General features: G+C 41.2%; 1 protein-coding gene across 2 annotated transcripts in view; it reads left to right on the top strand.

The window, feature by feature from the left end:
* The window catches only part of spata20 (spermatogenesis associated 20), a 227,575-nt gene that overhangs the window by 48,431 nt on the left and 156,457 nt on the right, over positions 1 to 22,687 (top strand). Inside the window, exon 16 of one of the 2 annotated variants that reach the window (XR_014875716.1) lies at positions 11,573 to 11,941. Coding sequence is in view for 1 of the 2 variants with exons in the window: in XM_085170426.1 (XP_085026552.1) it covers positions 11,573 to 11,767 (195 nt within the window). In the remaining variant the exon portion in view is untranslated. Of the gene's footprint in view, positions 1 to 11,572; positions 12,479 to 22,687 lie in introns of those variants that run through there. The other variant, XM_085170426.1, reaches the window with a different exon arrangement.

Here is a 22,687-nt window from a genome sequence, read left to right as displayed (position 1 = left end):
GTGGCCCCTTTTCGGTCCCTGGCCCCATGCACCACTGCCTACCAGACATTTTTCTTCCGCGGTCGTTGGAATCTTCTCCTTTCGTTTTTGTTTGGTGTGACGCCCATCAACCCCCTTGCCTCTGCTTTACGACAGCCCATTACGGGTTATTGAACCAGCTTTCAAGCAATTTCTTTTGGATTTTGGGGGCCGGCAGGAAGTAGTTTCAGTGGACCAACTTAAGCCTGCACACATTCTGCAGGATGCGCCTGTGGTGCTGGCGGGCCGCCGCGGCCGCCCACCTGCTGCTGAAACGTTGGACTCTGACCCTCCCTCTGTGATCTCACCGTGCCCGTCTGCGCTCGTCCGGCAAGCGGAGGGTTCGGCCTGTTCTTCCCGGCCTGGTGAGCCCACGGCCAGTTCTCGGACTCCCCGTTTCAGCCGTTCTGGACATTTGATTAAGCCCCGGGTCCTGGACTAGTGGACTGTTTGTTTGGGTGTTTGGAGGGCGGGGCATGTGTGGCAACCCACTAGAGGGCTCCACTCACACCCAAGCCTGGAGGATGTGTTCTGTTGTGTTTGGGCGCAATATGCTCAGTTCATGTTTGGAGGTGAAGTTGGAGTGTAAAACTAGAGCTCCTGTGTTGTGTGCCCCATGCCTCCATAATAATACATTTACGTAATAATACATTTTTTTTTAAAAACTCAAAGCCAGTTATAAAAACTTAATATCACATTTTTACAGTGTATTCCTATTGTGATACCATTTTTGATTTAATTATTTAAAAAAATGCATCATCTGTGGTAGCATGTATAGATATGAAAAAGTAGCATTTTCAGCACAACATTTCCAAATATGAAAACTCAATCTTTCATGTAAACTTTTGAAAGGAACAGTAGAAAACTGCTTTAACGAAACAGTTTGTGTGCCCATAAATAGTTGGAAGCACTCTAAGCTGAGCCAACATCTCCCTGGCAGTCAAAGGAAGGAAAGCAGTTCTGAGCATTTTGTTCATTGACAATGCCAAGAATCAATTTGCATTTACTGGAGAACTGTGTTGAAGAACATCCTGCATCAACATTACTCCGAACTGCATTCAAATTCTCTACAAGCAGTTCAGTCTTAGTCTGTCTCTTTCAGATAATTTATTTTCAAAGCAACAATTTGGATTTTGTTCTTGTTGGATTTTGTTCTTGTTGCCTGTGTCTCCTTCCTGTACTGGTGTACTTCTTCATCTGCCTCAGCCAGTATCATGTAGTTTTCACGTGGATCTCTTATCTGAAACTGATGAATGGTATCTAGTATCTGAACCTTGTAACCATTCTATCGAGTAGGCATGGCAAGTTTATTTCTTTAGCACATTTTAACAGCAAGGCTATTCAAAGTGCTTTACATAAAGTTTCAAAAGACATCAAAGGTAATTTACAAAAGCAGCGTAAGAGGATATAAAAGAGCATTTAGACCAGGGATGTCAAACTCATTTTCCATTGAAGGCCACTTTGATCGCCGAGTGAAACTCCACTTTTTGTCAGTGTAAAGACATTTAACTACACATTTAATTCCTTAGACATCTTACTATGAAATAAAGAAGTTCAATTTCAGTTTTTCTACTCGATAAATGTCTAAAATTACAGAAAGGATTCTGGCAGCTCACTGCCCAGACTGTCCCATATTTATAGAACTTACAGCTTATTGATTGATGAAAGTTTGTTTTAACTGAAACTTCTATGGTAGAAAGTAAAAAAAACAGGAACTTTTCTGTCATTTAATTGTTTATCTGTTACTTAACTACTTTGGTGTAGTAAGAATGGCTGTAGAGAAGATTTTTATCAGCAGGAGAAGTTGTATAACTTATAAAACTTTTTGCCCTCTTCATATTTTCCTTGCTTGCTGTCCTTGTCCTTGCTGGGCTGATTGTGGACCCTGGGCCTTATGTTTGACACACTTGATTAGACATTAAAATAGCTATATAAAATTAAAACAGTCATTTTTTGTGAAGTTGCAAGAAGAATGAAGTAGTTATTAGTACTAAAGTTAGAAATTAATAGTTATTTTCTTTAACCCTCTGGGTTCGACGGATGCGCCAGTGCGTCAAAATCACATGACCAATTTAAGACAACACAGCAACAAGATGCAACGATGCACAGCCTCCATTTCAACTTGTGTCAAAAGTGTGGACTCAAACTATATACCAGTTTTTAAATTGTGTTGATAGGCCATGTAAAACCAGAGTTATGATAAAAAAAAATAAAATACACGCTATGTTTGTGTCTGAATAAAACAGTGGTATTTCCAGCGGGAAGAAACGGTATAAACAGCGTTTTCTAAGGACAGCGCTAGCAATAGGAATGGGTATCGATAACCGGTTCTTGTTGAGAACCAGTTCCCACTGTTTCAATTCCTTGGCTTTGCCATTTTTGCAAACAATTCCCTTATCGATTCCAGTCGCCCCGAATGACGTCACCACGTTGCGAAGCGTCATTTACCTGGAAATGCAAGGCTTAATATTCAAAAATAATATATTTATTTATATATATAAAGAAAAACACCCCTCCTATTGGTGTTAAAGTGTACCATGTCAACAAATTACAAAAATTATATGTGGCATTTGGTTGTTTAGGAAGAGGGGGTAAGTTTTAGGAGTGACACCGGATATGAGGTATGAGGACTGTGCTGAAGAGAATGATACCAAACAAAGCAAACCGCCAATTATACCCTGGACCCCAGGGGGTTAATAACGCTTGAATAATTCAGTTCTGCTCATATTTTTTACACAGGAGTATGAAGCTAAAATCTCAGTATACAAAGATGTCCTGTAAACAGAATGGTGTTGTTGGAAAGGCTAAGAAAAATAATTGAAAACTCACTTTGTTCATTTTGTGCTGAAATTAAAAGACATATAAATATGCTCTAGCTGATCAATCTTTCACACACAGAGCTAGTATCCATACACGTGCTGAAATTCACACAGTTTCCCATAGTGAATTAGAAAGAAGCAAATTTTTAGACCTTATTTCTAATTCTGGCCCACTGTACGACTGAGAGCTAATGAAACACCTCAGATGGAGTCCAGCAGTCTTTCATCTCACACATCCAGTTAGTGGCTAGTGGTTCTCAGGGGCACAGATGTACTGTTCATCTGCCTTCCAGTGACCCTGAGTGTAAAGCCACCTGAAACAAGAGCCAAGCTCTCTGACAAGGATTAAATTAGTTACATCTGACAAGTATCTAGATTTCTTTTGTTTCAAAAAAAGTTCATCTCTATTATTTTTCTGCTTTTGCAAAGCAAAACAGAATGTAAATCTTTTCTATGAGTCGATATTGAGTATTGACAAAGGCCTATTATGATAATATAATATAATATTTTTATTATGATTATTATTATATAATAATAATTTGTAGACATCTGTAGTATTCTGATTGATATTGTTGATGTAAGTTGATACAGATTTGAGCAGGTAAAATTCACCACAATATGCTTTGTTTAATCTATAAATATCATAATATTTTACAGTATATTAGAATAACCTTCAGTACACTTTTGATCAGGATATGTTCTTCAGTACACACATAAACAAATATGTTGGACTGTTTATCTCTACGCTGGACTATTGATGTTTGTTATTATCATGTTTTATCGATCTAATAATTCCCTAAAAAGCCCCCAGCTTTGAGAGGATGAGAGTTCATTTTGCTTGTTTCTGTTTTCTCCCATATTAGTTTCTTGTCATTGGCTCCCTGTTAAATCCTTCTCGTCACATACAACATCTTGAATAATCAGATCCCGTCATACACACACATGATCCTAACAGAGCACTTCACTCTGCAGGTTTACTTGTGGTTCCCAGAGTATCTAAAAGTAGAGCCTTCAGCTGTCAGGCTCCTCTCCCATGGAACCAGCTCCCAGTGTGACACCCTCTCTATTTTCAAGATTAGGTTTTGTTGATAGAGCTTGTAGTTGGGGCTAGATCAGATGTCCCTGAACCATCTTCTAGCTATGCTGCTTCAGGCTCAGAATGCTGAAGGACTTAATGGGATACACTGTGCACTTCTTCTCCGCTCACCTTTTTTACTCTACACATATTTTTAGGCCACTGCAGCATTAAATGTAGTCTCCTCTCTCCCTTACCCTGCTTTGTCCCGTCTCCCTATGTTGTGTTTTCATTTGTCTTCTCTTTTTCTTTTCTTTCCTTCTCCCCCCCCCCCCCCCCCCCCCCCCCCCCACCCCCCCCCAAACTGGTCACAGCAGATGGCCGCCCCTACCTGAGCCTGGTTCTGCTCCTGTTGAAATGGGGCCGTCTGATTGTTGAGGTTTTGTCTGTCTTATTCTTGGGTCTTTATCCTACAATAAAAATCGCCTTGAGGCGGCTTTTGTTGTGAAATTGTGCTATATAGATAAACTTGAATTGAATTGAATTGGAAACTGAATGTAATTGATATAAAGACAGTATCGAAAAAAGAGCGCTCACTGATAAACCAGTTGTTGCAACAGCAAAATATTACTGTTGCAACAGTGAAAGTTTGTCATGTCTGCTTTTCCTTCAGTGGTCTTGTAGCCTCTCTCATTCACCACCACCCACATTGCTCCACCTCAGTCCTCAGCCCTCCTCAGCTCTGCTCCTCAGGCCTGAAATCAGTTCAGCTGATCTGCTGCGTATTTCACTTTTTTTGCTCTGATTATTTTGGACTCTCTGCTCTGACAGTAGAAATCTGCCCAATGCTCTACACTTCCAGCCACACTCGGCTCTACTCCATTCTGCCCCGGGTCAGCACCGTAGTAACCATTCATCTTTTATCTAACTACAGTGCCCTGTGTATTCATCTATCAATCACATCTAGCTGTTTCTTGCTCATGTGTCAACAATGCAGGTGTGCTGTAAATGTAAAGTGCAGCATTTTTACAGTGATTTCTGTTGGGGGTCAAATTCTCTTGGCAGCTTTAAGTAGAGGTGTTTGTAATAATTTGTCATTTTAGCCAGCACTAAAACACTGGATAAGTCCTGAAGTATGAGATGATGGGTTTTATACACAGCTACATAAATGACCCTCTTGGTGGTTCTAATATTAACCAAACTAAAACTAACCGTTGCCGTTTCAAATGTGTAGCACCAGGATGATTCTCCACCCATGTTGTGGAGCCGTGCTTAACATTCTTCTTTAAATTTGAAGTAGGACACTTGTGCATTTTGTGATGTTTCTGATATAATGTTCCCCGTTACATTAGTAAGGGAGGACCTTTGATTGGGCCTTTCCATACAACCAGATCTGCTCCACTGTTCCTCCAGAAAGATCACCCAATCGCTGAAATGTTACTGGAGTAATGAATGACATTCTTCCAAAAAGGTAAAGTTGATTCCTCAGAACATCTTTGTATGGATTTACAGTCATCCTTCCTTCTAAGGAGACAGACCCCCACCCCAGCATAACAGAGCCAGCAGATCCTCTCTATACAGGGGTCAAGGGTTCAAGTCTTTTTCCTTCATTAGTCACCCGCCTGTATATCTGGGATATTTCAGACTACTGGCCTCGTCCTTGTATCACTCATATGTCAGATTTTATCGCTTTAGCATTTCTAACTTGGCGTGACTTTTACGACATTAAAAAATGAGAATCTTCTTTCATCTTAAACACAACAGAAGCTGATGAAGTGTGCCGTAGGTGTCAGGGCCTGATTGAAGAGAGAGGCTGTTAATTCTGCTCAGATCCCAAGGCATTCTCACATCTCGCTGCAGACACATTTTGATTTAGTGAAGAGGGTCCTGTAGAGACTGTCAGCAGCTGAAAACTGATGCCCAGCTTGACAAAAGACAGAACACACTGCCAGAACAGGCTCGCCCACTCATTCTAACTCAGGTCAGACGGCAAGTGTGTGTGTGTGTGTGTGTTTGTGTGCGTGTGTGCACAGGCTTACATTTTGTAGTTTTTTCCTTATGTCTGTATTTGTAGCTCTTGTGTCAAGTAATGTGCATAATTTTGGATATTAGCTTGATTCTACATTTTCGTGTCAGTCTTTTTAATTCTCTGGATTTAAAAAAACAAACTGGGAGAACATCAATGATATTGTCACATTTCAGTGACCTGCTGTGAAACTTTGGCTCCTGATATTCATGCACATGATAAGCTGATTTACACCCCCACCACTGCCACCCACCTAAACATTTCTGCACATTTAACACACCCTTCCTTTGACAGCAGTGGTCTTCGTGAGCAGGACAGTGGGAACTCCACACTGTAAAAACTGTTAAGCGTTAGCTTGAAGAAGATGAAACACCTCAAATAAGAGGCGGTCCAAAATTTGAATCCATAGGAAAGCCTCAGATCCTCGTCAGAGCCCTTGTGGGTCATAACTGTTTTTGGAAGGATAAGGAAGGCTTCCAGATTCTTGCTTTTAATGTGGTGTAGGTGATCATATTTGGAGTCTGAGTTTAAACTGAATATTAAGCCTTGCATTAAAATGTGCACTTAGTTGAAGTGTGTTACCTGTTCTGGATATTATATAGTTAAGCTGCCGTCAAGTGTAGTAAAAGGCAGATTTTGATCTCTGTGAAGAGTTTTAGCTCAATCTTGCTTAATGCTCCCAAATCAGCCGAATCCGTTCCCGTTTCTCTGACCTTCTCCTTCCTCTCAAATGTCTCCTGTCCAGTTTTCTTTCTGGCACACTCACCTCCTCTCATCCTTCTCTCTTGTTGAAAAGATAAATAAATGAACCCAAAGGTAAAGTTAAAGTCACTGGATGACTGGTGATATGAGCAGCACACTGTCACAGAATGTACGTAAAAGCGTGAATTTGTCTGTTTCTGTCCTGGGTCAGAAGTCCAGATGTCAGGTTGCAGTGACGACTGAGCAGGACACAGTGAGCATGCATGCATGTGTGTGTGTGTGTGCAAGTTGGACAAAACAAAAGTGAGAGTGATGGGGGAAGTAATTCTCTTCACGCTTGACTGCGTGTAGAACTGTGATTGCTCTTCCTCAGGTGTGACAGCGGCTCCTGAAAGCACGCATTCGATGCGATCATTGTGTGAGTTTAGCCCCCAAGTTGTGCGCATGCTAAGTGGGTTATATGATAAAATGATTTCCGAAGCTGCGTGTGTGTTTGTGAGTTGCTGTCAGCACAGGTACGGCATGTTCTTTTTAAGTGTCTGAGCTCTTCTGCTTTGGCAGAATGAGAGATGTAGAGTGGGAGGGAGCTGTCAGTGTAGGGACATTTAACGGGTCGGAGGTGTGTGTGGGTGTGTGTGTGGGTGTGTGTGTGTGTGTGTGTGTGTGTGTGTGTGTATTTGTTTCAGGGTTGCCCAGTATGAGGGGATTAACCCTGTGGGAGTTTGCACTCTCATGTGTAGCCAACTGTGCTGTCTGCTACACACACACACACACAGACTTTGCATTCAGTCCGTCACATCCACAAGCCTTCATGTGTACATTTACACGTAATCTGGATCTCTGTCTGTCTCTGTTTCTTTGTTTCAGCTTCACTCACACACACACACACACACAGGTCGTTTCCAGCACCGAGGGGTCTGTGCAGATCGTGTTGTTGTGACACAGACAGACTACTGAGCGACCTTTAAGTTGAGCCCACGTGGCTGGATGTGGTCTGGACCCAGGGAGGGACGGCATGAAGCTGACAAGCCAAAAGAAGAATCAAGTCAGGGTGGAAAAGGTTCAGTTTGGCAGGGAAATCCTCCTCTGGTCGCTATGACAACGGTCACACCAATATGAACACACTCCATCATGCTTCTTCCCAGTCTTCCCCTGATTTAATGCCCAAAAATGTTTGTAGACAGCTCTCTCCGGTGCTCGGTGTGATGTTTCCACAGTTTTCTGTTTTTTAGTGCCAAAATTATTTATCATCTGAGCTTCTTCAAACACGTAAGGCTGCATGACTTTTGAGAAGATAAGATGTGGGCAGCATCCTTTCATGCTCCCCTTAAGGAAGAATTTTCTTTACCACAGCATATTTAGTAATAGACACAGAAGTAGTTCAACACAGCAGATACAGTTTTCAATATCAGGATTTGAGCGGCGTAATCTATTGATCGTTTTTTGGCTTTTGAAGTGCAGATGGCTATCGGCACAAATGAGCATCTAAATGGCTGAGTGGAGCACTCGGGGAGCTCTGAGACAGCCATTGAATGAGAAGGCTCATTGAGACGGAGTGAAGAGGATGCAAACAGTTCCGCATGGTGGCCCGGGTGAGTGCTGGCTGGCACGCTTACAGAAGAGGAGAGTCTCCTCCAGCAGACAATTTTGTCTAATGACTAAAGAACAATTAGGGATGAAAGCAGGATCGGGAGTACCTGTGTGCTCTAGTTTATTACAGCCACCTGTACATGTGGACATGTAACAGGGTGCAGTGTTATTGTACGGAGTGGATCACAGTATACGGATAAGCTCACATTAACATGTCCTACACACCCCCACATGCACTTGCATACTACAGGTTGAATTAATAGGAATAATAACAATAGATTATTGATGACTGTGTCAAAACAGCTGTAGATAGAAGACCAAAAACATACATCTGAAAGGCAAAGAGCAGGATTTCTGTTTATATCTATACTGTATATTGCAGTGCAGTGTCAGTGTGTGTATTAGCATTATTAATCAGTGTTAATCATGTGTGAAGTTGATTAATGTGCTTCACATTGCTGTATGCACTTCAGAGTTACTGCCTATTTCAATTTAAATATGGATGTTTCTAGCCACTGGGTAACCCATAGGAAGATGAAGGACCGTGATATTTTACTGTATCATTATTTTGTTTAATCCATACTTCATACTGATCATTATGTACTCTGTGAAGGGATGGCATGATTTCTAATACTCCCAGATCACAGTTCTTATATATTAATGTTATCACTGATACATTTGGATCTTTTTATTAAATGCTTTGCTAGCAGCTCTAAGAGTTAGTACTGCAGCACAGCAGCATTTAAGGAATCACAGTGACAGCTGGGTAATGCTGATGATTAGCAGGTTTGTGTTTGACAGGTTTGCCATTAGAGTTGAGCATGTTAGCAAATTTGGACTAAATGCAAAGTACAGCTGACTCTGATGGGAATGATATTCATTGTCAACCATGTAGTTGTGCAAAAGGGAGGTGTCGGAGGGTAACTGGACTCATTAAGATGCATCATCTAGGAATTATGCATCTCTGTGAATTGTATCAGTATCTGAAAGTGATGTCCTTAACAATTAGGAAAAAATCTAGTAAAAACCTGACACAATATCAGAGAGATGCATCAGTTGTTTACTGAGCATTCAGCACAATGGTCTCTGTCAAATGGTGGCTGTCAAGAAGACATTCTGAAGGAAGGGAAACTGGGAGAAAAGGCTGAGGTATCCCACATTACACAAGAACTGGACTAACAGGACTAAACCAATGTCAGCAGGAAGTCAGCAACGATGTACAATAGTGAGTGTCTACAGCCATCTGTAAGACACGGTGGAGGCTCTGTCATGGTTTGGAGCTGTTGTTGGAGAACTTGTCAAAATTGATGCAATTTATCAATCTAGGAAAGTACTTTCAGATTTTTGGCTGCATTTTTCAGCATGACAGTGTAAACACATGGTCAGTGCAGGAACAGCGAATCTGGATAGAAAAGCACACTATCGAACACTGTCAGTCATGGATTGGCCTCCCCAGAGCCTGGACCTCAGCACTATTGAAGCAGTGTTGCATCTCGACAAAGAACACAACAAAAGGCAGTCGACCTCCAAAGAAGAGAAAGGGGACGTCTGGAGAACTATTCCTGAAGACCCATGAGACTACTTTGGGGGATTTCCTTACCTGGATGATTTTGCATGCATCAAGATGTTCCTGAAGACTGCCTGAACAAACAACAGGAAAGCTTTCCTAATAGTTCAGGCTGTGCTAAAGGATAAGGTGGTCATTTCTCTTACTAGCAAAAGTACAATTTATTATTGGAAAAACAAACAAGACCTGATTTAGTTCAGCTGCTGTGTGGATAAAACAGTGCAGAGGTTTAACCTACCTGGCTCAAAATTGTCTTAGATGTTTATATACTGCAGATACTCTGTCGATCATTCAAACCTGTAACCAGTGTTTGTTTCCTATACTGCCTCTGGTTGTCAGCTTATTATACCGACGGTCATGTCAGTCTACTCAAGAAGTTTCACCTCTACCCTCCTGCAGTCGTCCGATCTCGTCTCCTTTCATCTTCCTTTTCTCACTTTTCCCTCCGCTCCTTGTTTGTATTGTCATTTCTCGCTCAGTTGTGAACCAGAGGTGGTGCAGGGCCAGGAGGAAATGACACGTGTCTGACAGGAAACCGCCCAGGGGCCAGACAGGGCAGCTCTCTTTAACTTCGCTCTGCTGCCTGTCCAACACTACAGTGACACACAGACATGCACAAAGACAGGCAGCCGGTTTTTCTCTCTCTGGTGACCTGAAGCCCAAATTCACATTCTTGTGAATACATACTTAAATTATTTGTTTGGGTTTTTGTCTTTTGTTAAAGCTTCTTTGCTGCAGGCAGGACTGGTGAACCACACATGTATCCCCCACACAGACACACACACAATACTGTCTTGACTTGGTGTGGGCATGACAGCATAGCAGCCACTGACCCACGTTTGAATGTGGTGTTTTTGGGAGGGTTATTTTGGGTGAGTGTATGGGAGTAATACAGCTGTATTAAAGGAATAAAGAGAGCAATCATGATTAGCACGAGGCCGCGCTGTGTGCCGAGATGATGCGCTGACACAGAAATGGTTTAAAGATGTAATTACACTGAACATCTTTCTCCCGGACAGTAACACTCTTCTTTAGTGAATGGACTGCTGCCACACAGATGGAAGTAACATAAAAATGACAATCCAATTACTCAAACCATTTTCACGCTTGGCCAAATGGCGACAACTGACTTTCTTCTTTTTTTTGTTCGTAATAAAACAAATGGTTTCTATTTACTGTTCCAGCACTCGTTTGATTTTTCTGCTTCTCAGCTGTAATTCCTGTGTCCCACACACAGAATTCCAGTTTTCCATGATGCTAAAACAAAATGTGTGTTTGCATTAGGAATTAGCATACAGGAGGGGCTAGCTTCACTGAAAGCACTGCCTTTGAGCAGATGCACAATACTTCAACTCAATTCACTTTTATTAATTTACAAGCATAACAGCATGTCTTCTGTTTGATGTCAGTGAGAGCAGCATACTAATATGGTCATATCAGGCACATGTCAGCATAGAAGCCACACCCACCTGCTGTTCAAACCTTTTGTCTATGAGGGGCGGCCAATCAAAAGAAGTCTGATTTAAAGCAAAGACCATAGGAGTTAAAGTGGCTTGTTTGAGACAGAGGATGGTCTACGAAGTACAAGCTGGAGATGAGATGTTAACTATTTTAACTGAAGCTTGGATTGAGTTTAATTAACCTCTCTTAATCCCGATTTGTTAATTAGAGATTCAGCACGTACGCTTCTATATTCAAACATTATCCTAATCTTGAAGCATAAATGTTATCATAATGGAGAACTGATTTATGGTCAACGAAATGTTTACTGCACCTTGTTGATCAGTTCTGTCCTTGTAATCTGATGCCACATACTTTTTGCTTGGCTCTTTCAGGTCTTGATGCTCGCTGATGGGGACACGGAGAGTTTCCTGTGCCAGCGCCTGCCCGTCCTCTCCTCCATGTCGCAGCTGCGCGGCGTAGCCACAGCCTACGTCTGTCAGGACTTCACGTGCTCTCTGCCCGTCACCGACCCACAGGAGCTCCGCCGGTTACTCCTGGACGGGGCTACAGACACGCAGATAGAATGACAGCTGAATAAACTGACCGAGCATGTTATCCTCAAAAACTGCTCTTGTCAGACCTGCAGCTCGAGTCTAGTTCTTTTTTTGTTGGATGTGGCTAGTGAGTCCGGCTTTGCCATCACTGGATGGCGGTGCTTTAGCAGCTGATGTTGGTAGAGGGAGAGCTAAGGTACCTTGAGGGTGTCGTCCTGCTAGCCATTCCACATCTGTTACTCCAGCCTGTTCTTTATCAGCAATACCAGGTATTACCTCAAATATCAGCTCCAGGTTTTTATTCAAATCAATGTGTAGAAATGCTTGGATGAGCTAATCATGCACAGCAACAGTGGCAATCTGAAAAACCTGTAGCAACTTTGCAAAAAGTTGTAGCTTTACTGGTACCCGAGAAGATCCCTAATAGAGGATAAGCTGAGAGCCCTTTAAATGAACTGGGCCGATAACATTTTGCAGAGGGACCTCTCCGGCATGCGTTCCAGCTCCTGTGTTCACGACACACGGATTTGACAGAGACCTGCCTTGCGGCGGTTGATTTGTGTGTAACCGTGTACATACATTTTAAAAACCATTGCATATGATGCTTTTATCTGTGAGGAGCGAGTCTACTGAAACTGTTGCACAAAAGATCCGCCTTGTGAATGTTGTCTTTATCTTTAGACATAAAAAAAACAGAGCATGTATATTCTCAACCCCCGAATAATAAATCTATTTCTCCTACAAGCAGTGGGTGTTTGATTTTTGGATTGATGCTTCTGTTTTGTTTGAATGTGCTGCGTTATGTAATGCAGCTATAAAGGTGCCCAGAATAAGTGTCATTTTTGTGGTGTTCGTTTTTGTCTGTGACGTCCAAGATGGGGAAATTCCATGAAGGAGTGAGTGAGTCTGTCCCAGCGGTGTTTCTTTCTCTGTACTATAAATACTCGTACAGAGAGAAGCCGTCAGTTGTGTATTCTGTTGCTGTCTGTTTCCCGCTTTAGGCTGGGCGAATGTAATGTAAACATTGTGTGAAACACTTGGGAGTGTGTGTATTACCGTGTGTGTGTGAGGGAGACACAGATGGACCGCCGATGTCGAGGCAGGCAAGTCTCTGAGGGTCGTCCTCTGGGCTGTGGAAGCAAAGCGAGAAGAAAAAGACGAGAGGAGAAATGCGAAGTTTCCGCAATGGTGGCGGCAGATTCGTGTCCTTCACCTCACATCCACCGCTGTCCTTTAACAACACGCAGACCATCTGCACTTGTTTACTTTTGTCTCTGTACTTTTGTCAGCCAAGTCTCCGCCCTCCCCTCCCTTTTTTCGTGTCACCTTAAGATTGAGGAGGGATCATGTTGGCAGACGGCTGCTTCTGTGGAAGAAGAAGTAGCCAAGAGGAAAACAAGGCTGTGGGGAGGAAGAACATGAGGCAGAGGGAGAGAGATTTGAATGAAGTGTCCCAGCATCACTTTTCTTAACTTATTAGATTGTGAGCGGTTGTGCGTTCTGTCTGTTGAAACATTTGGATGCTCCTTTTCATGTATTTCCACACTGCTCTCTCCCGCTTGCTTCCTTCTCCCGTTCCTCTCATCTTCTCCCAGGATTGGACCCCTCTGTCTTGGTGGCATATACACACTGGCCATTCCACTGCTGTGCCATTGGCATTGAAAGCATGTTGGAGCCTCCGTCTCATTTATTGAATCCTAGTCTACAAGCACACACAGTCCCCCTCCTTCCATCACTCCTCTCATTATTGTTCTCCACTAATTGTTTTGATGAGCTGCACAAGCTAAATTTTAATTAGCACTGAGATTAGTGTTTGACCCCAGCTAACCTGGCGGTCCCGCTAATTATGAAGTTCTAATCTGCATGCCTCAGATCTTAGTCATGATATGAATGATAAACTTGTAAATTTTAAAGAGGCTAAATGAAGTGCATAAGCAAAAGGCATGACACAGTAATACAGCTGTGCACATAAAGGAAGAGATGTTTTAATAAGGTTTTTGCTAATCGGTTTTTTGAAAGATATTTTACTCATTTTTAAATAAAAGTACTTAATCTGCACTTTTTAATTTAATTTGAATTTAATTTCTATAATATATCACAATTTATGAGATTTAGTTGCAAATCCACAAAAAAAGAAGACTGGTTTCTAAGTCTGCACATACAGAGGGAGGAAATAATTATGTGATCACCTGCTGAATTTGTTAACTTGCTCAGTCACAAAGAAATGAACAGTCTCTAATTATTGTGGCAGTTTCATTTTAATAGAGAGAAAGAATATCGACCAAAAATCCAGAAGGAAAAACACATTACATAAAGGTTATGACACAAAGAGCTCCATTCCCACAGTCAAGCACGGAGCTGGAATAACATCTAAAGTCGGGGCTGTTTTTCCACCAAGGGTACAACAACTTCACCGCATTAAGGGGCCAATGGACCAGCATGTGGCGTAAAATCTGAAGATGGGTCTTCTAACATGACTAAAGAAGAAGCCCATTAAAGTCATGGAGTAGGCTAGCCAGTGTCCACACCTCAATCCTATAGAAAATCTTTGGAGGGAGCTTCAAGTTGCTAAGTGATAGCCACGAAAGGATTTAAAGTTTCTGTAAAGAGGAGTTAGCCAAAATCTCACCTGAAATGAATGCACACCTGGTGGCCAACCTCAAGAAATGTCTTCCTGCTCTGCATGCCAACAATGGTTTTTCCAACAAAAATGTTCACGTGATTTCATGCACATTGCTCAAAAGTTGCATGGTGTTTTGGCCATGATACAGCCACCAGTTGCTAGCTTAAAATGCATATTCCTCTACTGTTTGGCAGTGGTTCTTGTAGACTTCCTAGAGAGTCTCTCACTGCAGCAAAAACCTCTTAGTCCTTATCTAGTCAAGTCATATTTATTTATATAGCACATTTAAAAAACATCAAGTGTCGGCCAAAGTGCTGAACAGAGGGATAATATAATAAAAAGAGTTAAAATAGATAAGATGAAAACATTATAAGACATCCATGTATGTTAGTAAAAAAATATGTGTACATGCAAATATGCACATACATATACATAAATATACACATTCACACATAAGCACACATACGTGAACATAAAATACATGTATACGTATACACATGCAAACATCATCCAATGAGATAAAAGACCAGAACAGCTAAAACAGAATAAAAGAGGTGTCAGAGAGATCTGAAAGCCTTGGAAAACAGGAAGGTCTTCAGATTCAATTTGAAGACTTCCAAGGATGAAGAGGCTTTTATAAAAGGGGGAAGACTGTTCCAGAGTCTCGGGGCGGCAATGGAGAAAGCCCTTTCACCTCTAGATTTGAACTGGGAATAGGCTGCTAGCAGATTGCCACAGTTGCCTGTAGATGTTCATGTTTATCTGTAAATAATCGCTAACAACTAGCCTAGCAACAGTAAAAATCTGAGCTAGCAAAGTGCTACAAAAAGGTTTGTAGGACTGGGGCTCACATTGTTGCCATGATTGTCGCACATCCAAAATGACAGACAAGTTAACGTCATGTGGTTAGTGGTTGCATGTCTGTTACCACTTAATAAAAGGGTCGAGCTGCATTGTGGAACAATTTAAAATTGAGTGTTTTATTGGTATGTTTTTTAACCAAATGCTATATAAAGAGAGTTGTAATAATCAAGAGGGAAAGCAGTGAACCTGTAAATATTTTTAACCAGTCTAGCCTCCTAAAATGTTTATTAGAGCAGGTGACATGCCTTTCCTCTGATAAAAGCTTGGTGATACAGCAAACAAAAGTTTGGATATGAACATGAAGATGGTAAGACCAAGCAGAGCTGAAACCATCTCAAAGATCCTGTTGGAAAATATGATGATGTACGTTGCTGCCATAGTTGCGTTTCCTGTTTTGAATGCGATTTGCATTTTCCAAATGTTTAGAGAGAATTGATGTATATCCGACATTTTGTGTGGGTTGGATGTTGGATGTAAACAATGAAGTGAAGCTAAAATTATAGAGCTGCATTTGTCTTGTTATATAATTCCTTATTATTTAGCGTGCATATGTTTCGTGACTCCGTTCTGATTTTTGAACGGACATTAAGTGTGTGGAACGATCTGTGTTTTAGATGAAAGCAAGTGTCTGTAAAACAAGGCTCTCTAAGGTTATGTGTGTCTGTGTGTGTGTGCTGTTGTCCTTGCTATCAGACATGGCTGCTGTGTTTCAGTCTGTGTTATAATGAGGCCACAGGGGGCCGGGAACAGCAACACACCAACTTGGAGGAAAGGAGGAACATTCAGCAGAGGGGGGGGTGTTGCGTACTTTCTGTCACCCAGCTTACGAGTCTTAAGGTTTTCTCTCCACTCCTGATGTGCTCTTACAGGATATTTCATTTCTCAAACTGTTTAAGATGCTTTGTTTAAAAGGAAAAGAAAAATCTTTGAGAAAAAACTTTCTCTTTAATAAAAATAAAAATGTTGTTGTCACTTGTAAATAATTAGATACGTGCATTGTGTATTTATGTAATTCTGTGAAAACACTTAAGATATCTGAAGTATGGAATCAACACTGTAAATGTGTGTGTGTGTGTGTGTGTGTTAGAGAGAGAGAGAGAGAGAGAGAGACAGTCAAAAACAGGTATCACAACACTGGGACTTGTCTGATAAGACCTAAACCTCCTGGAGAAAATCAGTACCGCTTATCAGCCCAGGCTGGTACTTTGTTGATTACACAAAGCAAAAATAGAGTTAAAATGGTAGAGCGGGGTCCCAAGGATTCAAACGAGCTGATGCACCATTATTTCATACTACAAGGGAAGTTGCTGAGGTGCTGAGGTTGAGCAGGTAGGGGGGCTATAGCTCAGGCAGCAGGCGGAGCAGGTCATTTACTAACCTGGAAGGTTGGTGTTTTGATTTCGAGCTGCTCCAGTCTGTTTGCCAGAGTATCCTGATGCAAAAGGTGTCTTTGTACAAAATACTGAGCCCTGAGTTGCTTAATGTTTTCTCATTGGAGTATGAATGTAGAAAAGCACTATATAAGAACCAGTTTATGTGCAAAGCGAGGTGGACTTGGAAGTTAGTGTTTTTTAACTAATAAAGCTAATACAAAAGATTTTAACGCATTATTAAATTAACATCAACGACAAGCCTTAGCTGCCTTACATTTGACTCTAAACTACTTTGGTGTAGAATGGAGTTCATGGTTGAACCCCAGATTCTTTGGCTGTAAAACAAGCCCAAATCGTTATACTTCCACCACCGTGCTTTACGGCTGGTATGTGGTGTTTGGTTTGCACCAAATCTGGTCCTGTGCATGACAGTGACTTATCGCCCCTTTGATCTTATTGGTCTAAAGAACATTGTTGAAGTCTTGTCATTTGTCCAAATGCAACTTTGCAAACTTAAAGCATCCTGCCATATTCTTTAAAGAGAAAAAAAGCTTTCTCCTGGCAACACATCCAAAGCATTAGATGGATTGCTGCAGTCTGTGATTGTACTTAAATAAATGAACTTCATTTCAATTCAGTTCAGTACTTCTTTGCTCTTCCAGTTTCCATATTTGCTTCTAATTTTTCAATTTTTTGTCTTTCAGTGCTGTCTGGATTTCCATGACTTCCTTTTGTTTGCAATTTCAGCTTCCTGGTTCACTTTTACATTTTCTGTCTTTGCTTCTTGGATTTCTTTTTTGACCTCCTTGAGCTTTCTCTGGAATTCCATCAGGTTTTTTTATGCGATTTGAGTTTGCATCGTTGCCTGTTTTTATTTCTTTGTCCTCTACTTCCAATTCTGTCTGCATTTCCATCAGTCCCATCTTTGCTTCTTCGGGTTTCAGCTCTGCTACCTCAGCTTGCAGTTGTGCAATTTCAGTTGCATGTTTTGCTGCTTCACTTGCTTTCACTTGCTTCTGGATCTCTTTTTTTCTTCTCTCCCAGCACTCTCTAAACTTCTATCATTTCTTTCTTTGTCATTTCTGTTGCCTTCCCTACTGTTTCATTTTCCTCCTTTGCCTTCTGTATTTCCTCTTCCAGAGATCACTGGACTTTTCAGTCCCTCATTTTCAGTTTTGCCTATTCGGTTGTCTTCTTTGCTGTTTCCTTTTCCCTCTTTGCTTACTGCATGTTTCCCCTTTCTAGTGCTCTCTGCCTTTCCCTCATTGCCATTGTTGCCTTTTCAGTTTCTTTCTTTGCCCTCTTCATTTTCTTTTTCTTCTCATCAAGAGCTCCCTGGAACGCCATCGATTGATTCAATGTATTTTCTGGCTCTTTCTTTGCTTCTTTGTTTTCCTTCATTTCTGAAGTTTTAGTGTGTGGAGCAGTGCTCACTAATCCTTTTGTAGAACTTTGGTTGTCCATTTCAGGATTTCAGAGAGGCTGTATGCAATAAAAAATAATAATACGATAATTACTTTATTTGTATGAAGTTTTTAAAACATAGTTACAAAGATCCTCAGATATAAAATATAAGCGTAGATGTCCCAAAAACAAACACGTCTTCCATATGTCCATTTACACACACACACACACACACACACACACACACACACACACACACACACACACACACACACACACACACTTTCATACATTACATACTTGGAGAAATTCAAAGCTGCTGATGAACCTTTCTCTCAGCAGTCCAGCCAAACCTTCCTCAACTTTGGATAACCCAGCTTCCTTCGGGTTAATTAGTTATTCTAAATTAGCCAAAGGTTGAATGGGTGTCTGTATGGGAACTGTGTTTGTCCTGTAACAGACTGGTGACCTCTCCAGGCTGTAAATTTGATAAGTGGAAATGGTTGGATGGCTGTTCTGCAATGATGAGTTAGTCTAGTCTAGTGATGAAGAAAGAGTTCTCTGTTCAAAATTCATCATCACTTGATCCAAAATTCAAGAGGCAGGAGGATGAAAACCATTACATTCAAACACTGAGTTGCTGCCACAGTGTCACCTCCTTTACCTTTCTGTATCTGCTCCTCCTTGCTTTCTCAGTTTGACATTTTAGATAACTTATGTGCATGACAGAATTGTGTAGGCAGGAGTGTCGGATCATGGCTCAGACTATATCAGAGGCAACAGCATGTCAAAAGCAGTCATGGGCAGCAGAGTGCATCCAGCCAGACACTGTCAGGCCAACTGATGGCTGGGTTGGAGGTGGAGGGATAATAGAGTCATGGACACAGCCTAGATGGGAAACAACATACTTGATCTTGACATTTCAGCACAAACAGCATGCATCCATGTATTTCTGGTTATTTATGGTGTCACACAGTTTGTTTGTTTTTTTCCCAGAATGTATGAATTTCCTTTAAACATGAGAACACAGAACACAACATCTGTTGCAGCACCTAGCTTCTTTTAATAGCAGTGTTACTACTGATGTTGATATGTCAGTGCTGATATTATAGCAATGAAAACTTTGTTACACATTGGTAAGACAAAACCCAGCCATCATTGTCATTCCCGTATTCATTTGTGTACAACCAAAACAACTTGGACCGCCCATAAAGGGAACAACTGTTAGGATCTGCTGAAAGGTAGATTATCCAAATCGATGTGATAAATCATTTCCACCAAAAAATTACTCGTGCAGTTAGTTCTGCTTTGGTGCCTTTCAAGATCAAACCTGCTATTCAACAGGTTTACGAGCAGAAGTTCAGGTAATTTCCATTATAACTGAATTATGGTGGGCAGACTCCATGGGCTCCATCTTCCAATTATGAGCAAATTTCTTACCTAGACACTTGCATTAATGGTCCCAGCTTTGGGCCCACCATTTCTGTGGTGCCCACACTGTGATGAATCCAGTGGAGAGGAACTTGGAGTTAGTATATTGCCAAAGAATATTTAGGATGCAGACTGAAAAACAAGGGATCAAACCACAAACCTTCTGATTAATAGATGGCTTGCTCTGCCTCCCTACCCAACAGTTAAGTCTGTACTGCTGGTCTAGCTGACCGTCATGTTGGATGAAGGGTGGAGAGAACAAACTACACGAGAGAACAAACTACACCTACCTGGTCACAGGTAGAAAGGCGAGTGTACCATGAGGTCTTGCACTGCAAAGTTTTTATCAAGAAGTTTGGCTGGCAGCTCAACTGAAAGACCAGAGGTTAACGGCTACCAGCCTGACGGTGTTGTTCGTGTTGTTCCTACATCACTACAAAAATCCAGGCTCAACAATGCACATTTTTGCAATGTCAAGCTTTAGAATGTGGAGAAAAAAGAAAAATGCTTTTATTTATATAATCTCTGTTCTGGAACAAATGGTAATCATCCCAAGTGCTTTCTTTATTCATTATCCATTTATACAATGTATAAATAATACTATTATCAACTTAGGTTTGTGGTTAGCCAAATTTAGGTTACTCACATTGGTTTGGTAGTTGTAGCTTTCAATAGCATTAGCTAACTTCTTTGCTAACGCTAACTGATTGCTCAGAAAATGTGGGTGGTCAGTTGAAATGCTAATTCTGGACCAACACTGTTGTGATGAAGTCGGAACGACACAGACACAAGAATATCAGACTGCATGCACAGGATACGCAGAGATACTACAGGAAGTAGAAAACTGAGATAAACGTGCCAGCAAACGTTGAATGAAGAAACACCAGCAAAGTGTACCAAACCAAGAGAAGCGCCTACCTGTATAGTTAAAATGCACTTGTGCATTTACAACAGTGTAAACTATATATAGACACATGGTGCCTATGCTCTTTTACTCTTTTAACATTCTGACATTCCCTCAGGACTCTCCAAAAACCAGCTGGTTCCTGTTTCCAGCTGGAACCTTGGCAACTGCAGTGGGAACGCTCACAGTTATTGGTACAGTTTCAACGTCCTCTTTAAATGCTGACATTATTGTTCTATTACAAATAATTGCACAGACCTGGCATGTACAGCTTTTATGGTTTCAAGATTCCCTAACTCCATCATTTTTAATTGGCTGGATCAGCACTGGTGGGTCTACAATCCATTTAAAAAGGAATTAAAATATTTCAGTTTTTGTACATTTTGACTTTGACCACATATAGATGTTTTATTGTTGTACCTTAGATTATTATGGTTGGAGTGCTGGGCAGAACACTGACTGTCGTCTTTGCGAGGTGTGAAATTCAGTAACTTGTTTTATTGTTCCCATTCAGTCACTTTGTGTGAATGTTATCACTGCCCGTCTGTTGTTGTGTTGCCTTTTCCCGCTGCTACAGTGCACTATAAAGGTTCCCAGTGGACATAAAGCACGGCTCCAGGAGAGATATCATTAAAGAATGTGAGCAAAGATTCCCTTTCCCTCATGACAGCAAGAAAAACAAACCTTTTTGAGTTTCTACACCAGTCTATAATTTATCTCATGAAACCCTATGTTTCTCAGACAGGGTTCCCCAATGGAAACCTGTTAATGCCTGGAAAAAAGACAATTAATATAAAATATTATTAATAACTTTAATTTATTTGTCTACTTTTACTCATGAAAAAGTTGCCATATGTCAGTGTCATATAACCACCCGAGCTGATATAACGAACATCTGATTAACTTCTTCTGCAGACTGAAAAAGTCTTTCATCGGTCTTCTTGATTGATATGCTTTCATTGAATGTAGGAGCAGCAGAACACATAATCAACCAGTCATCATTCAGACAGAACATGCAAGAGCTGTGAGCAATGAAACTCCTTAATCCATTCTGTTATTATGGGAACGCCTTTGTTTTTCTTCTCAATTACAAACGTACCCTAATTCTTCAGAGCACAGATTCAACAAAGCGCTAATCTCAGAGATTTTGGTCCATGTTGACATGATGGCATCACAAAGTTCCAGCAGATCCATGATGCGACTCTCCCATTCCACCTGATCCCAAAAACTGGATTGACAAGCGGTGACTTTGCAGGCCAAATGACAATGATGAAAAAGGTCTGAGATGATTTGGGTTCTGTGACGTTGCATACTGCTGGAGGCAGCCATCAGAACATGGGTACAATGTGATTATAAAGGGATGGACATATTCAACAATACTCAGGTAGGCTGTGGTGTTTAAACACTGCTCAGCTGATGCTGAGGTAATTCCAAAGTGTGCCAAAAAATACCCCTTTCTTGAATAATCAGGCTCCATCTTATCTTAAGACATCATAGTGCTGTATCACCCCAATAGAGCACTTTGCTCTTAGACTGCTGGCTTAGTTGCACTTCTATGGATACTTAAAAGTAGAATGGGAGGCTGAGCCCTCAGTTTTCAGGCCCCACTTCTGTGGAGGCAGCTCCCAGTTTGGGTTCAGGAGACAGACAACCTCCTCTACTTTTAAAATGAGGCTTAAAACTTTTGTTTTTGATAAAGCATGTAGTCAGGGCTGAAGAAGGTCACCCTGAACCCCCCTTAGTTATGCTGCAATAATCCTAGGGATCTTCCATGATGCACATATTTTTTCTTCTTCACTCACCTCCTTTCATTCACTGTGTGTTTATACACCACTCTGCATTTAATCATTAGTTATTATTCATTTCAGGCTCTCTTTCACAGTGTGTCTGTTGTCCTGTGTTCATCACCTCACCTCCAACCACACACAGCAGATTGCTGCCAGGGGTTACTTCCTGTTATTTTGTCAACTGCTTATTAATAGGAGGTCATCTGATTGTTGGAATTTCTCTGTATTATTGTAGCATCTTTACCTTACAATGTAAAGCATTTAAGATGACTTTTGTTATTATTTGGTCCTATGTTGAACCCATGAACCAAATGTTATTTAATTTTATTGTTTGATTTACTGTTGCCTTCCTATCAGCTTGAAGCAGTCTGGTCATTCTCCTCTGATCCCTGACATCAACAACGCATTTCAGCCCAGAAAACTGTTACTCACTGCACATTTTCTCTTTTTCAGTCCATCCTCTTTAAAGCCTACTGATGTTTGTGTGGGTAAATCCCAGCAGATCACAGGTTTCTGAAATACTGAGATCAGCATGTCTGACACCAACAACCTCGCCACATTCACAGT

Source organism: Neolamprologus multifasciatus, chromosome 8 (assembly GCF_963576455.1).
Source record: "Neolamprologus multifasciatus chromosome 8, fNeoMul1.2, whole genome shotgun sequence".
Lineage (NCBI taxonomy): Eukaryota > Metazoa > Chordata > Actinopteri > Cichliformes > Cichlidae > Neolamprologus > Neolamprologus multifasciatus.
The sequence above is the reverse complement of the archived record's forward strand: the minus strand, read 5'-3'. Positions and strand labels throughout refer to the sequence as shown.